This window comes from Schistocerca gregaria, chromosome 1 (genome assembly GCF_023897955.1).
Source record: "Schistocerca gregaria isolate iqSchGreg1 chromosome 1, iqSchGreg1.2, whole genome shotgun sequence".
Taxonomy (NCBI): domain Eukaryota; kingdom Metazoa; phylum Arthropoda; class Insecta; order Orthoptera; family Acrididae; genus Schistocerca; species Schistocerca gregaria.
In genome coordinates, this window is record NC_064920.1 from 1,201,687,275 (window position 1) to 1,201,701,837 (window position 14,563).

General features: G+C 43.7%; 1 protein-coding gene across 1 annotated transcript in view; it reads left to right on the top strand.

The window, feature by feature from the left end:
- Positions 1-14,563, top strand: part of LOC126317480 (chondroitin sulfate N-acetylgalactosaminyltransferase 2-like) — a 139,114-nt gene that overhangs the window by 62,136 nt on the left and 62,415 nt on the right. The window contains exon 4 of the mRNA XM_049993186.1: positions 220-372. Coding sequence (XP_049849143.1) covers positions 220-372 — 153 coding nt within the window. The remainder of the gene's footprint in view (positions 1-219; positions 373-14,563) is intronic.

Below are 14,563 nucleotides of genomic sequence, written 5' to 3' on the forward strand. Positions count from 1 at the left end.
ATCGTCAATGGTTTGACACGTTTCACGCTGATCAACTCGAATTCCTCTCCTGGCCATCCTCTTAGGCCCAGTGTAACACTTGCCCCCCCCCCCCCCCCATGTCCTCACTCAACTACTTGTTTGGTGTATTCCAGTCTCTGTCTTCCCCTAGAGTGTTTACCCTCTACAGCTCCCTCTAGTACCACAGACGTTTAACTTGTGGCGTGATCTGTTGCACAGGCGCGTGGTCGCCCCCTAAGCGGCAGCAGCAGCAGCAGCCGCCGCAGCTGGCGCCCCCTGCAGACAGAGTGGGGCGGGCGGAGACGGAGGGGGAGGTGCGGCGGCTGACGGCGCAGGTGCGCGACCTGGAGAAGCGCCTGCAGGCGCTCACAGGTGAGCAGAATTCTCCTAAGCAGCACCTGCAGTGCGGCCTGCGCAGCACATCGAACCAAACACATTTTTAATACTGACTGTGCTGCTTCTGTCGCGAGGGGACTTCGAAAAGTAAGTTACATATGTCGTCTCACTCTAAGACCACTTCACAAAAAAGATAATCTCGTTATGAAAAGACAGTACGTATTCTGGGTTTCCCGCAGACACCTGGTGCGATACGGATAACAGGCGCATCGCAGTGTGCGAATGAAATGACGCTGCACTGTAAAGGTACTCCAGTGCTGAAGTACACGAGGCAGCATGATTATTCTGAGCAAAGCGTCCATATTGTTACAGAGATTTACTGAAGCATTCTGGCGGCTTATGGACTATATGTCGAGTCCAACCGCGATGAAACAACGTCACCAAATCCACCAGACGTGGGTAATGCTAATCGGAAAGGAAGGCCACCGACATCGAAAATAGACAACAATATCCACGCAGTCGAGGAACTGATTCGCACCAATCCCATGTTTTACGACGATGAGTAATTCATACAATGGTTCTCCAATGGCCCCGTAACGAGGAATGGATTTCTATCGTAGAGGAATTGAACAAATGGTAGAACGTTGCTACCGTTGTTTTCACAGACCTAACTACTGTATTGAAAATTACTATCGTGCATCTTTGTCACTTTGAAGCGTAATGCAAGTTACTTCACCTGTCAATAGCTACGTGTAAGTTCTTTTTGAAGTCCCATCGTCCCCCTTGCTTATGCAAATGTTTGTAGCCTATGTAGGGAAATGATTGTGGGTTATTGTCCTGATTTTTATTCGAGTTAATCTTAGAGGAAAATAATTTAAATACATGCAATTTAGATTGTAATCTTACTACAAATATGTCGTATTCGACAGCACTGAGTTTATTAATTGGAAAGTCTTGACTTTAACCTCAGTATCAATTTACTAACGGAATAACTGCCTGAAACTGAAAATCTTTATTGTTGGACCCGTGTGCAACGGACATTCTGTGCTTTGTCTCTTCTATGCTTCGTAGAATCATACAGCGACGAATGTACCTCACGCCCTTCAAGAAAACATTTTCATGTACCTGTGTGTGCAATGTATATGTTTTAGTCTGTTACAAAGCGATGAGAAGAGATTGTGACCATGGCTAAGACAGGATGAAGACTACGGAAGAGTCTACAGAGGGTGTGCAGAATTTGTAAGCACAGTTTTTCGTAAATTTTTAATGATATAAAGAAGCCAAAAAAATTAGGTATCAAATCACAAATGTTGATCGTAACCAATAGGTGAACGCGCGTAATGGATGACCAAGGGAAACTGAGGATACCATCCTCGTAAACTTATGTGTTAACCAATTACAAAAGGACCTGAACAAAACACACCGAGAGAGTATATTATGCTACAAAGAAAGACCAAGGGAAGTAACGAGGTCCTTGTGGACCAGAACAGGCACTGAATTGTCAGCTGGCTGTTGTACACGTTAAGCCTCAAGTCCGAGACCAAATTCCACGGCCATAATACAGCCAGACTGCGGCTGTAATATTGACTATAATTAGCAGAAGTTATAGCGGCGATTAAGGAGGGTACTGCGCCTGCATAGTGCGTAGTACTTCCACCACATAGCCCCACATGGTTGCCGTGAAATGGGTTACAACGCGTATGTAGCTTTAATAAGATCGTATCGGCGGAAAACTCGCCATTTACTCACTCCTACTACGTAAGAGGTAGACTTTAGGCCTTTCGGAAAATGCACAAAAATACTGAAGGTTTTCATTACTAACTCTACAGATCACAGTGCAGCCGATGTAATGCATCCGCAATAGGTTTTTTATGATACGCAATCATAAGATAATTGCTTGTTGACACACAAAGACTGTTTCCAGTGACGGAGCAGATATCTCATCCGTGAACAACCTCATCAGAGAAAAACAAAAGTAGTATACGTGTCCTGGGTCTCAAGCGATTCCTGATTGAGGTATCGTATATTACGGGGTATAAGACACGCTTTATCTTCGTAAAATTGACTCCAAAATTCAGGGGCGTCTTATACTCGAAATTAATATATAAATTACATCTGTTTCATTTAAAATTCCCGCCAGTCTTACAAAGGGCCATATATTCGATGCTGCGCGGGAACGTATCTCTATCTGGCTTCACTGGATTCAACTGGCAGTAGCAGAGCAACGAAGCGGCGAACATGAGTTGCGGGGATTCACCAGCTTGCTGCCATTGTCTCCCTCCCGCACCTCCATCACAACCCCAGAACACTTTTATTTATGGTACGTCACTGCAATCTACGGTGCCAGTGAAGTTGAATTTAAAGTGATTTGATATTAGCTAGTTCGTAATGGAAAAAAAAGAGGTATTCATATGATGCGGGCTATAAATTGAAAGTAGTAGCACATGCAGAAGTACATGGAAACAGACCAGCTGGGCGGAATTTCTGCCCCAGACCAACAGAAAAACTCATTTGAAATTGGGGAGCCAGTAAAGAAAAACTGAATAAAATGAGGAAGACTAAATGCCCAAATGGGAGACTGAATGGAAAACGGCCAAAACTAGACGATGACATATTCAAATGGATTCAAGGCCACGTCAAAATGGCACTGGAATTAATAGAAAAAATGAAACGTAGTCTCAAAATATGGTAGAAAACCCAAAGAGATTCTGGTCGTATCTAAAGTACAACAGTGGCAAAAATAGTCAATACCGTCACTGCGCGATAGCGATGGAAATGTTACCGATGATGGTTCCACTAAAGCGGAGTTACTAAATACAGTTTTCCGTAATTCCTTCACAAAAGAAGACGAAGTAAATATTCCAGAATTCGAAACCAGAACAGCAGTTGTTAGCATGAGTGACATAAAAGTAGATATCTTAGGTGTTGCGAGACAACTCAAATCACATAAGAAAGGTGCAAGTCTTCCGGTCCAGATGGTATACCAGTCAGGTTCCTTTCAGAGTATGCAGACACAATATCGGCTTTCTAAGCAATCATATACAACCGCTCACTTGAAGAAAGGTCTGTTCCTAAAGACTGGAATGTAGCACAGGTCACACCAGTATTCAAGAAAGGAAATAGGAGTAACCCATTGAATTACACACCCATATCACTGACCTCAATTTTCAGTAGGATTTTGGAGCATATACTGTACCCGAACATTATGAATCACCTTAAAGAAAATCACTTATTGAATCACAACCAACACGGATTCAGAAAATATCGTTCTTGTGCAACGCAGCTAGCTCTTTATTCCCATGAAGTAATGAGTGCTGTTGACATGGCATTTCAGATCGATTCCATATTCCTAGATTTCCAGAAGCATTTCGATACCGTTCCTCACAAGCGATATTAATCAAATTGAGTGCACATGGTATATCGTCTCAGTTCTGTGACTGGATTCGTGATTTCCTGTCAGAGAGGTCACAGTTCGTAGTGATATACGGTAAATCATCGAGTAGAACGGAAGTGCTATCTGGCGTTACTCAAGTTAGTGTCATAGGCCCTCTGCTGTTCCTGATTTACATAAATGATCTAGGTGATAATCTGAGCAGCCCCTTAAATTGTTTGCAGATGACGCTGTAACTTACCGTCTAGTAAAATCATCAGACGGTCAATTCCAAATACAAAATGATCTAGAGAGAATTTCTGAGTGGCAATTGGCATTAAACAAAGAAAAGTGTGAGGTCATCCACATGGGTACTAAAAGAAATCCGATAAATGTTGGGTATACGATAAATCGGACAAATCTAAGGGCTGTCAATTCGACTAAATACCTAGAATTACATTTACGAGCAACTTAAATTGGAAGGACCACGTAGATAACATTGTGGGAAAGGCGAAACAAAGATTTCGCTTTGTTGACAGAACACCTAGAAGATGCTAAAAACCCACTATAGAGACAACCTACACTACACTTGTCCGTCCTCTGCTGGAATATTGCTGCGCGGTGTGGGATCTTTACCAGGTAGGATTGGCGGAAGACATCGAAAAAGTGGAAGGAATGGCAGCTCGTTTCGTGTTATCGCGCAATAGGGGCGAGAGTGTCACTGATATGATACGTGAGTTGGGGTGGCAGTCACTGAAACAAAGGCGGTCTTCTTTGCGGCCAGATGTATTTACGTACTTTCAGTCACCAAATTTCTCTTCACAATGCGAAAATATATTGTTGACACACACCTACGTAGGGAGATATGATCATCATAATAAAATAAGAGAAATCAGAGCTCGAACGGAAAGATTTAGGTGTTCTTTTTTCCCACGAGCCATTCGAGAGTGGAATGGTAGAGAGGTAGTATGAAAATGGTTCGATCAACCCTCTGCCAAGCACTTAAGTGAGAATTGCAGACTAACCATGTAGTTGTAGATTCAAATACGCGGTCGTAAGCAAGCGCTGAAATGAAACTTAACAGACTTTAAGTTTGGTGTTGGTTGCTGCTACAGGTTTATGAGGCATCATGGGCTTAGCATGCGGACCAAAACCAAAATATCTCAGAAACGGCACAAGACCATGAAGAGAAAACATGTTTCCATCGCTTTATTATTCAACATCGAAAGGAAACAAGTGTGGAACTACACCAAATGGCGAATATGAGCGAAACTCCTCTGACATTTGATGTATCGAGTAACAGAATTCATGCCATAAAAGGTGCCAAAACTGTAACTATAAAAACAAGTGGACGTGGAAAAAGTCACGACACTATTGACCTTTCATGTTGTGATGACGGTACTAAACTTAATCGAATGATCATTTTCAAGAGCAAAACATTGCCAACACATTCTGAAATATCACTATGTGTTATTTTTCACGTACATAATAAGGTTTGGATGGACGAGGCTGGTATGAAATTAACAATGAACAGAGTGTGGGAGAGAAGGAAAGGTGCTTTATTGAACAACACTTCTCTTCTTGCGCTAGATCAGTTTAGTAGTTATTTGAAACATTCTGTGAAACAGAAATTGAGACGGGGGAATACAGAGCTCGCTGTTATTCCGGGAGGACTTACTTCACATTTGCAGCCTCCTGATCTCTCGAAAGATAGACCATGTGAAGTGCATATGAGAGAGGATTCGAACAAAAGGATGATGGACGAAACCCAACATCAATCCAGGCCAAAGGGAGCTTTGAAGCGACCTACAACCAAACAGCTGTGTTAGTGCATAAAACAGTCGTGGTCTAGAGTGAGAGAAGACATTGTTGTTAAATCTTTCAAGAAATGCGGCATAAGTAACGCTCTCGATGACAGTGAAGACCGTCTTATATAAGCGGAGGACAACGACGACGACGAACAGGAAGAAGAAGAAGAAGAAGAAGAAGAAAAAGAAAATTCAGACGACAATTTTCAGGGATTTTAAAGGTCCTTCGGTTTTATGAACTAAGAATTTTTTAGTCTAGGTTTGGAACATAATAATAAAAATGGTAAAAATGTTATTTAAAAAAACTTCTTAGAAATGAAGGTGCGTCTTATAGTCCGTAGCGTCGAGGGTTGTAACTTAAATAGTGGCAACTATTTATTCCGAACCGATACAAAAGAGTTACATGTTTGCACCTGTTACTGTCCTTCAAAGTAGTCACCAGCGTTGTGTAGAACTCGTTGCCAGCGATGTGCAAGCCGTAGTATACCGTTAGCAGAGCCTGTTCTGTTGATGGTGCGAATGGAACGGTCTACTGCCTGTCGAATCTCTGGAACAGTTCTGAAGCGAATCAACTAAAAGTCACAAGGACTTACTTACGTCCGGTAAGTAAGGTGGATGGTGTAGTACTTCCCAGTCCCGTCGACCGAACAGAGCGGCCACAGCTTGCGCTATGTGCTCCCGCGGATTGTTGTGCAAAATGATGGGTGGGTTGCGCAGAAAGTGTCGCCACTTCTTTCGCAAAGCTGGTCGCAGGTGATGCTCCAAAAGCAAACAGTAATATTGTGCACTGACGGTCTGCCGTGGAGAAACGTAATGCGTTAGGATAACACCAACACAGTCGTACTCGAGAATCACCATAACTTTAGCCCTCTCCATTCGCACCATCAACAGAACAGGCTCCGAATGGAAGGTAACCTGAAGAACAGGCTCTGCTAACGGTGTATTACGCCTTCCACATCGCTGGCAACGGATTCTACATAACGCTGGTGACTGCTTTGATGGACGGTAACAGGTGCAAACATGTACCTCTTTTGTATCGGATGTGAGTAAGTAGTTGCCACTTTTTAAGTTCCGACCCTCATGGTTCGTAAAATACGGTACTTCATCTGAACAGAAGTGTCCGGACACTCCTGTGTTATGCGAAGTTGACTGCTCGATGTCACGAGATACGGAGCCACCAGTATAAAAGGAGGTGTAGAATATTGTGTTGTCAGTAGAGAAACAGTGACAGCAGAATTGGTCAATTAGGTGAGCTCAGTGACTAGTTGCTGGATGTCATCTGAGTAGCAAATCTATCAGGGGGCCGTCGACCCTCCTATAACTGCCCGAGTTCAATGTTGGTGATATGACTATGGAAGCGAAACATGAAGGAACAATCACAGCCAAACTAAGAGCAAGGTGACTTCATCTGCTGACAGAGAGGGACCGACGAACATGTGGGAGGGTGGTTGTAAAACAAATTGCATGAAATCAGCACAAGAATTCACTTGTGAGCTCCTAAGTTCTCGAAGCACCCGAGATAGCACATTGGCTTTGCGTAGGGCCTGAATCGGGTGCAATGGTCATTGTAAGTCATATATTTCTGTAGTCAGTGGAATGCGACGCTTGAGGTGATATACAGAGAGACGCAACGGGACAGTCTATGACTGGAAACGAGTGCTTTCGGGTGATGAATCACGCTGTAACCTGTGGCAACCCAATGGAAGTGTCTAGGCTTGGAGACCGTTTCATGCCGTCGTGTTTAGTTCCAACAGGGAAGTATGGAGGAGGTGGTGTTTACAGCATGTTTAGAACGTGGTCCCTTATTGTGTTAAAGACAGGTCATGATTACATTTTGCAGTATTGTGTACCTTGAACAGTAGAGTAACAGTTAGGAGTCGGTAAATGTTTGTTTCAGCATGAAGTGCACCCTGTGACAAAGCACCGTTTCTGAGGCACTGGTTTGTGGACAATAACATTTCTGAAATGGACTGGCCTGCCGAGGGTCCCCAACGGGATGGGTTAGAATGTCGACTGTGCTCCAGACACCAGGGTCCAACATCAGTACCGTCTCTGGGTTTGGCTCTTGAATAAGACTGTGTTGTGACCAGGCGAAACTACTTTCGTCTCGCCACAATGTGGGCTCTTTGATGGCTCTGGGGGGAATGCTCGTCATACTACGACACGTGAGATGTTGGTTCACATTATTACATAAGTGAATGAAAGAGTTACTTAACTTTGACACACGTCTTTTCCACAGGAGACGTGGATAATTTACATCTGTTATGGACTAGCAAAGCATCACTTGATGTACTAATTAACAAACTGTTTTCTTGAGGTACAATGTTCAACATTAGCAACACTGTGTAAGCGAATGGGGTAGGGTGGGGTTATACTTCCGTCTGTGTTTGCTAATTGTACCCACTCACCTCGTAAATCCAATTGTCATTCGCTTCTTCCCTTGTAGTCTAGGAACAGCAGCTGGAGTATTGCTGTAATAAATGATAACTGACAAGGGGAATAAAGAAGCGCCAATTACCCAAATTTAAGTTCGTCCTAGTATAGTCCATCGATCTATTTTTTTAACACTTGCACTACATAGGTCTGCACTGTTACCAAATATGTTGATACACTGATGCATACAGTAACACTACACCGCAATACATCATCCCACACTGCAATCCAGATGCGGCGTTAGTGGTAATATGGGTAATCCAAGTTTCATTTAAAGGGGCGGATGAGATGCTCGCAGGCATCTAATCATGTTCTCTGGATTTTTCTCGTGCCTTTGACTAAGCGAACCAAGGATTACTTCTCGTGAGGTACGCGAATGATTACACAGCATCAAACACCTTTATAGTCACAAAATTTACTTGTTCTCTTAGCCTGATTCCTTAACATCTTCACACCAAGCACACGGTTAAACACCTCCACGTCACTCCTTCGCTCGTTTTGGCGCGAGAAAACATAGAATCCACCATAGCGCTGCCATCATAATCGATATCAGCGCTACTCGATACATGCTTACAACTACAAGTTTATCAGAAGCTTTATTTATTTTTTATTTTATTTATTTATTTATTGTTCCGTGGGACCAAATTAAGGAGACGTCTTCATGGTCATGGAACGAGTCAATACATGAAATTATAATACGATAGTTGGAACAGATAAAATGAAATATAAGTAACATATTCAGGCGATAATTCGTAAGTTTAAATAAAGAAAATCAACAATGTAACGCTTGAATTTGCTTAATTTTTCAGCTCTTCCAAGAGATCCTCGACAGAATAGGAGTGAGCCATGAAGAAACTCTTCAGTTTAGACTTAAAAGAGTTTGGGCTACTGCTAAGACTTTTGAGTTCTTGTGGTAGCTTATTGAAAATGGATGCAGCAGAATACTGCACTCCTTTCTGCACAAGAGTCAAGGAAGTGCATTCCACATGCAGATTCGATTTCTGCCTGGTATTAACTGAGTGAAAGCTGCTAACCCTTGGGAATAAGCTAAGATTGCTAACAGCAAATGACATTAAAGAAAATATATACTATGACGGCAATGTCAGAATTCCCAGACTATCGAATAGGGGTCGACAAGAGGTTCTCGAACGTACACCACATATAGCTCGAACAGCCCGTTTTTGAGCCTAAAAGACCCTTTTTGAATCAGAAGAGTTACCACAAAAAATAATAAATATGACATAAGCGTATGAAAATATGCGAAGTAGACTAGTTTTCGTGTTGAACTGTCACTTATTTCAGGTATTGTTCTAATGGTAAATAAAGTAGCATTTAGTTTCTGAACAAGATCCTGAACATGGGCTTTCCACAACAGCTTACTATCTATCCGGACGCCTAGCAACTTAAACTGTTCCGTCTCGCTAATAAGATGCCAATTCTTGAACTATCACTTTGCTCCTGTACCATAATGCTGACTCCTTCAGATGAGGTCAACAACTTGGCGAGCTCTGGCATGCTCTAAACTACAAACATGAAAAAAGTTGTTTTTATTTTTTTTGATGTGCATATATGGACGCCAACGTAAGGGTGCCGCAGAGCTGATAGGCAAGGCGTGGTCTTCAGGAGTGCCTCACATACGTCGTTGCACATTGCAGCGGGCCCACGCTAATGTCTGTGATATCGATTCACGTTGTCAGTTTTGGTATGGCAACGTCATCTTACTATGATACTAAGGAATTGGTTACCATTTCCCACAGGCATTCAGTCACCTCAACGAAGTGTCCCCAAAAGCGTTCAAGCAATAATAAAGCGAAGAGTGGACACACCCCATTTAATATCTGCTAGTAGGTGTCCGAACATGTTTGATCAGATACTATGGATCGATTGTATTAGGGCATCTTTGCTTTAACAGATATTTCCTCTGCTGGAGGTTGAAGTCGTACCAACAGTGGGATGAAAATTGTGGTTATAACAGTTTATTATCGTATATGCAGCCAACTGACCCAGCTTTCAGTATGAAAATTACTGATATACACTACTGGCCATTAAAATTGCTACACCAAAAAGAAATGCAGATTATAAACGCGTATTCATTGGACAAATATATTGTACTAGAACTGACATGTGATTATACTTTCACGCAATTTGGTTGCATAGATACTGAGAAATCAGTACCCAGAACCACCACCTCTGGCCGTAATAAAGGTCGTGATACGCCTTAGGATTGAGCCATGCAGCTTCAACACGATACCACAGTTAATCAAGGCGTATTGTGACGAGCCAGTTGTTCGGCCACCATTCAGCAGACATTTTCAGTTGGTGAGAGATCTGGAGAATGTACTGGCCAGGGGAGCAGTCGAACAGTTTCTGTATCCATAAGGCCCGTACAGGACCTGCAACATGCGGTCGTACATTATCCTGCTGAAATGTAGGATTTCGCAGGGATCGAATGAAGGGTAGAGGCAAGGGTCGCCACACATCTAAAATGTAACGTCCACTGTTCAAATGGCGTCAATACGAACAAGAGGTGACCGAGACGTGTAACCAATGGCAGTCCATACCATCACGGCGGGTGATACGCCAGTATGGCGATGACGAATACACGCGTCCAATGAGCGTTTACCGCGATGTCGCCAAACGCGAATGCGACCATCATGATGCTATAAATAAAACCTGGATTCATCCGAACAAATGACGTTTTGCCATTCGTGCACCCACATTCGTCGTTGAGTATACCATCGCAGGCGCTCCTGTCTGTGATGCAGCGTCAAGGGTAACCGCAGTCATGGTCTCCGAGCTGATAGTCCGTGCTGCTGCAAACGTCGTTGAACTGTTCGTGCAGATGGTTGTTGTTTTGCACACGTCCCCATCTGTTGACTTAAGGATCGAGACGTGGCTGCACGATCCGTTACAGCCATGCGGATAAGATGCCTGTCATCTCGACTGCTAGTGATACGAGGCCGTTGGGATCCAGCACGGCGTTCCGTATTACCCTCCTGAACCCACCGATTCCATATTCTGCTAACACTCATTGAATCTCGACCAACGCGAGCAGCAATGGCGCGATACGATAAAGCGCAATCGCGACAGGCTACAATCCGACCTTTATCAAAGTCGGAAACGTGATAGTACGCATTTCTCCTCCTTACACGAGGCATCACAACAACGTTTCGCCAGGCAACGCCGATCAACTGCTGTTTGTGCATGAGAAATAGGCTGGAAACTTTCGTCATATCAGCACGTTGTAGGTATCGCCACCGGCGCCAACCTTGTGTGGATGCTCTGAAAAGCTATTCATTGGCATATCACAGCATCTTCTTCCTGTCGCTTAAATTTCGCGTGTTTAGCACGTCATCTTCGTGGTGTAGCAATTTTAAAGGCCAGTAGTGTATTAAGGCCTTATGCCGGAGCGAGGATGAACTAGGGCAAATTGCTTTTCAAGATCACTGTCCTTACTGACTGCGAGATACAGGTGCAGCTCACATGCCGTCCTCACAAGATCGCTCCTGACAATACCTCTACTCAATTTCCAAATTTCACACAAGGTTGTCATATTCGATTTGCGGATATAGTACTTGTGAAATAAGGGGGGCCACGGCGAAAGGGTTTAGCCACAGTCTAGAGGGTTGCTTCCGGAATGAATCCTTCAGTACGCGGTGGAATGTGAGATGTTTTGGAAGCTGTGAGGGAGGATGGCGAGTCGTATTTGGGTAGCCTAGGCAGATTGGGCACTGCCTGACAAACGAGAGGTTTTGATTAGTTCTTCGAATCTCATGTATGTAAATTTTGGAGCAGCTAAAACTAGGAAAATTCAATTGTTTCAGAATTAATTAAATATTACTCCCATTCGGCCTGAATTTGTTGTTAATATTTAGCCAAGAAGTAAGCAAGTTCCTACAATGACTTACAGTGCCATAGCATAACGAATATTGATATGTAAACAAATACAATGCAATACCATTGTCAGATACAAATTTTGCCCGCGATCTAAATACCTCACCAATGCAAGTACATTCACTGTCTAGTGGTTTGCTGTAGCCATCTGACCTAACGGCGGACGCTATAGAATGCATGTAGTTCACTAACAGTTCCATTCAAACAGGAGAAATTTAAACGAATAATTTAAAAAGGTATAGAGAATGCAGGAAGAACACTCACAAACACGGCAAATACCCATTTATATGCAGTAAAAACGGAAAAAAATAAAGACTAAAAAGTTTTGCATTGACAGTACACATGAAGGCAATGTCTAAATATGAAGTATTTGCAAAAATCAGTATTTGTTATTGAAAACTATCTAAAAAATTGAATTATTCTTTTTTAAGTCTTTGAGAACTATGGGAAGTGACTCAAAAAAAAGGAGTTCGCCTACGTGAAGAAATAGAACAATGAGAAAACCAAAAGCAATTTAAGTACTACAAAAATTGTTCTAACATTTTTCCGCGAGATGAAACTGGGATGTCGACGTCCCGTGCTGCGGTCTGTACTCGATGAACGTAATCCTCGTTGTAATTACAGCCGTAATTACCCTCTTGACAATGACCGCTCGTTTGCGGCTGGAGCATGAAAATGTGATGTTTAAACTAACCTCTTGATTAAAGTACCTGCTGTCGGCTATGTAGACCAGACGTGCTTGACTCAGCAAACACGTGGCGTTTTCCAACGTCATAGCGCTTGTCAATAATTTGTAAGAGGGGCGCTCAGTATGTAATACAACAGATTTTATATTTCTGGAAGCAGGTTCGTTCTATGCAAGATTTCAATGCACCATGGTATTCTCCACTCTTTTGGCTACGAAATCATATTTTTCACCATAATGTCCGTGCAATGTGACGGCCTTACACAAACCTACTGGGGAAGGCCGTATGCCGGCATGGTAACCATTCTACTGGTGACGTCGGAGCCAACTTCTTCCTGCTGCATCAATAACATCCCTATCATCCACGTACTGCTTCCCACTCGGTGTATTCTTTATTGGGCCAAACAGGTGGATGTCGGAACGTGCGACATCCGGGTTGTAGGGTGGATAAGGAAGATCACTCCAATGAAGCTTTGTGGGCTCCTTCGGGTGATCACACTTATGTGAGGCCTTGTGTTGTCGTGAGGAAGTAGAAATTCGTTTGCATTTTTGTGACGACGAACACGCTGAAGTCGTTTCTTTAATTTCCTTAGGGTGGCTTAGTACATTTCAGAGCTGATTGTTGTACCATGAGGAAGAACATCAAACAGAATAACCCCTTCAGAGTCCCAGAAGATCGTCACATGACTTTACAGGCTGTGGGTATGGTTCTGAACGCTTTCGTCGCAGGAGAGGCGATATGGCGCCACTCCATGGGTTGCCGTATTGTACGAAGTGATGAACCCATGTTTCATCGCCTGTGACTGTGTTCGACAAAGAATTGTGACGATCGGCCTTGTAAAGCGCAAGTAATTCCGTAAGAAATGGTCCTTCTTTGCTCTTTATGCTGTTCTGTTAGATGGCGGAAACCCAGTGGCCACACACCTTTTAGTAACCGGACCGGTGGACGAGTGAACCAGCACCACCAGCGGAAACGGCCAGTTATGCATCGAAGTGTTTGAGTGTGGTCCGTCGACTTCCTCGAATGAGGGTGTCCGCGCGTTCCAACATGACACGAGTCGGAGCCCTGAGCGGCCGGCAGACATGCGGGAGGTCTGACAGGTCTGCGCGACCTTGTTGTGATGAGGACAGACGCCTCGCACAACGACTCATCACGCTTTTGTTCACTGGCATGTTTCCGCAGACATTCTGTGACGCTCTGGTTTTTCGCCAGAAGACACTCAATGACAGCTCTCTGCTTCGAACGCAACTCCGTTACAGATGCCATTTTGAAAACTACGTACCGTTCCGTCACCTATCGGTACTTTATAAAACTATTTGGGTTGAAGGGGAAATATTCCACGATATCCAACAAGAAGTTCCGCAATTTCCAAATCGAAACTGAGCGAGAGTAAAATGTGTTGCATTACTTACTGACCGACCCTCGAAGTCACAGCTCGAATTTTGTAGTTTTATATCAGATTACGGCTAGAAGCACTGATGTGACTCAGAAACCGTACGCTTGTTAAACATGTTGCTTCACAGTCGCGGTATTATAGTGTTCTGTGTTTACTGCACAAGTTAACGGAATTAACAGAAAGTCACAGTCAGAAGTGTTCATAGGAAGCATTCAACTCGGTACAATTGTGTGTATGTGGTCCCATACTCCTTCAGAGCGTAGGGGACGATGCGGGAGAACCGCACAGCCGGTCCTAGCGGAAGTGGTTTGCCATTGCCTTGGGGATGAATGATGATGATGAAGACGACACAACACCCAGTCATCTTGAGGCAGGTGAAAGTCCCTGACCCCACCCGGTACCCCGTGCTCTGAAGCCGAGAACGCTGCCGCGAGAGCACGAGCTGCGGACTGTAAAAGTTGTCTGTTTGTCGTATTTTCAAGTTTAATCTTCGGTATGTCTTTCCACAACCTGAAGCACTGTATCAAGCCAATCAAACACAGTATCAAGATGGTGGTCACGAGTACACCACTCCCGCGGCGACGCCTGCGACGCAACAATCAGTCTCTCACTCGCTCTCCAGGAACCTTTCTTGGCGTTT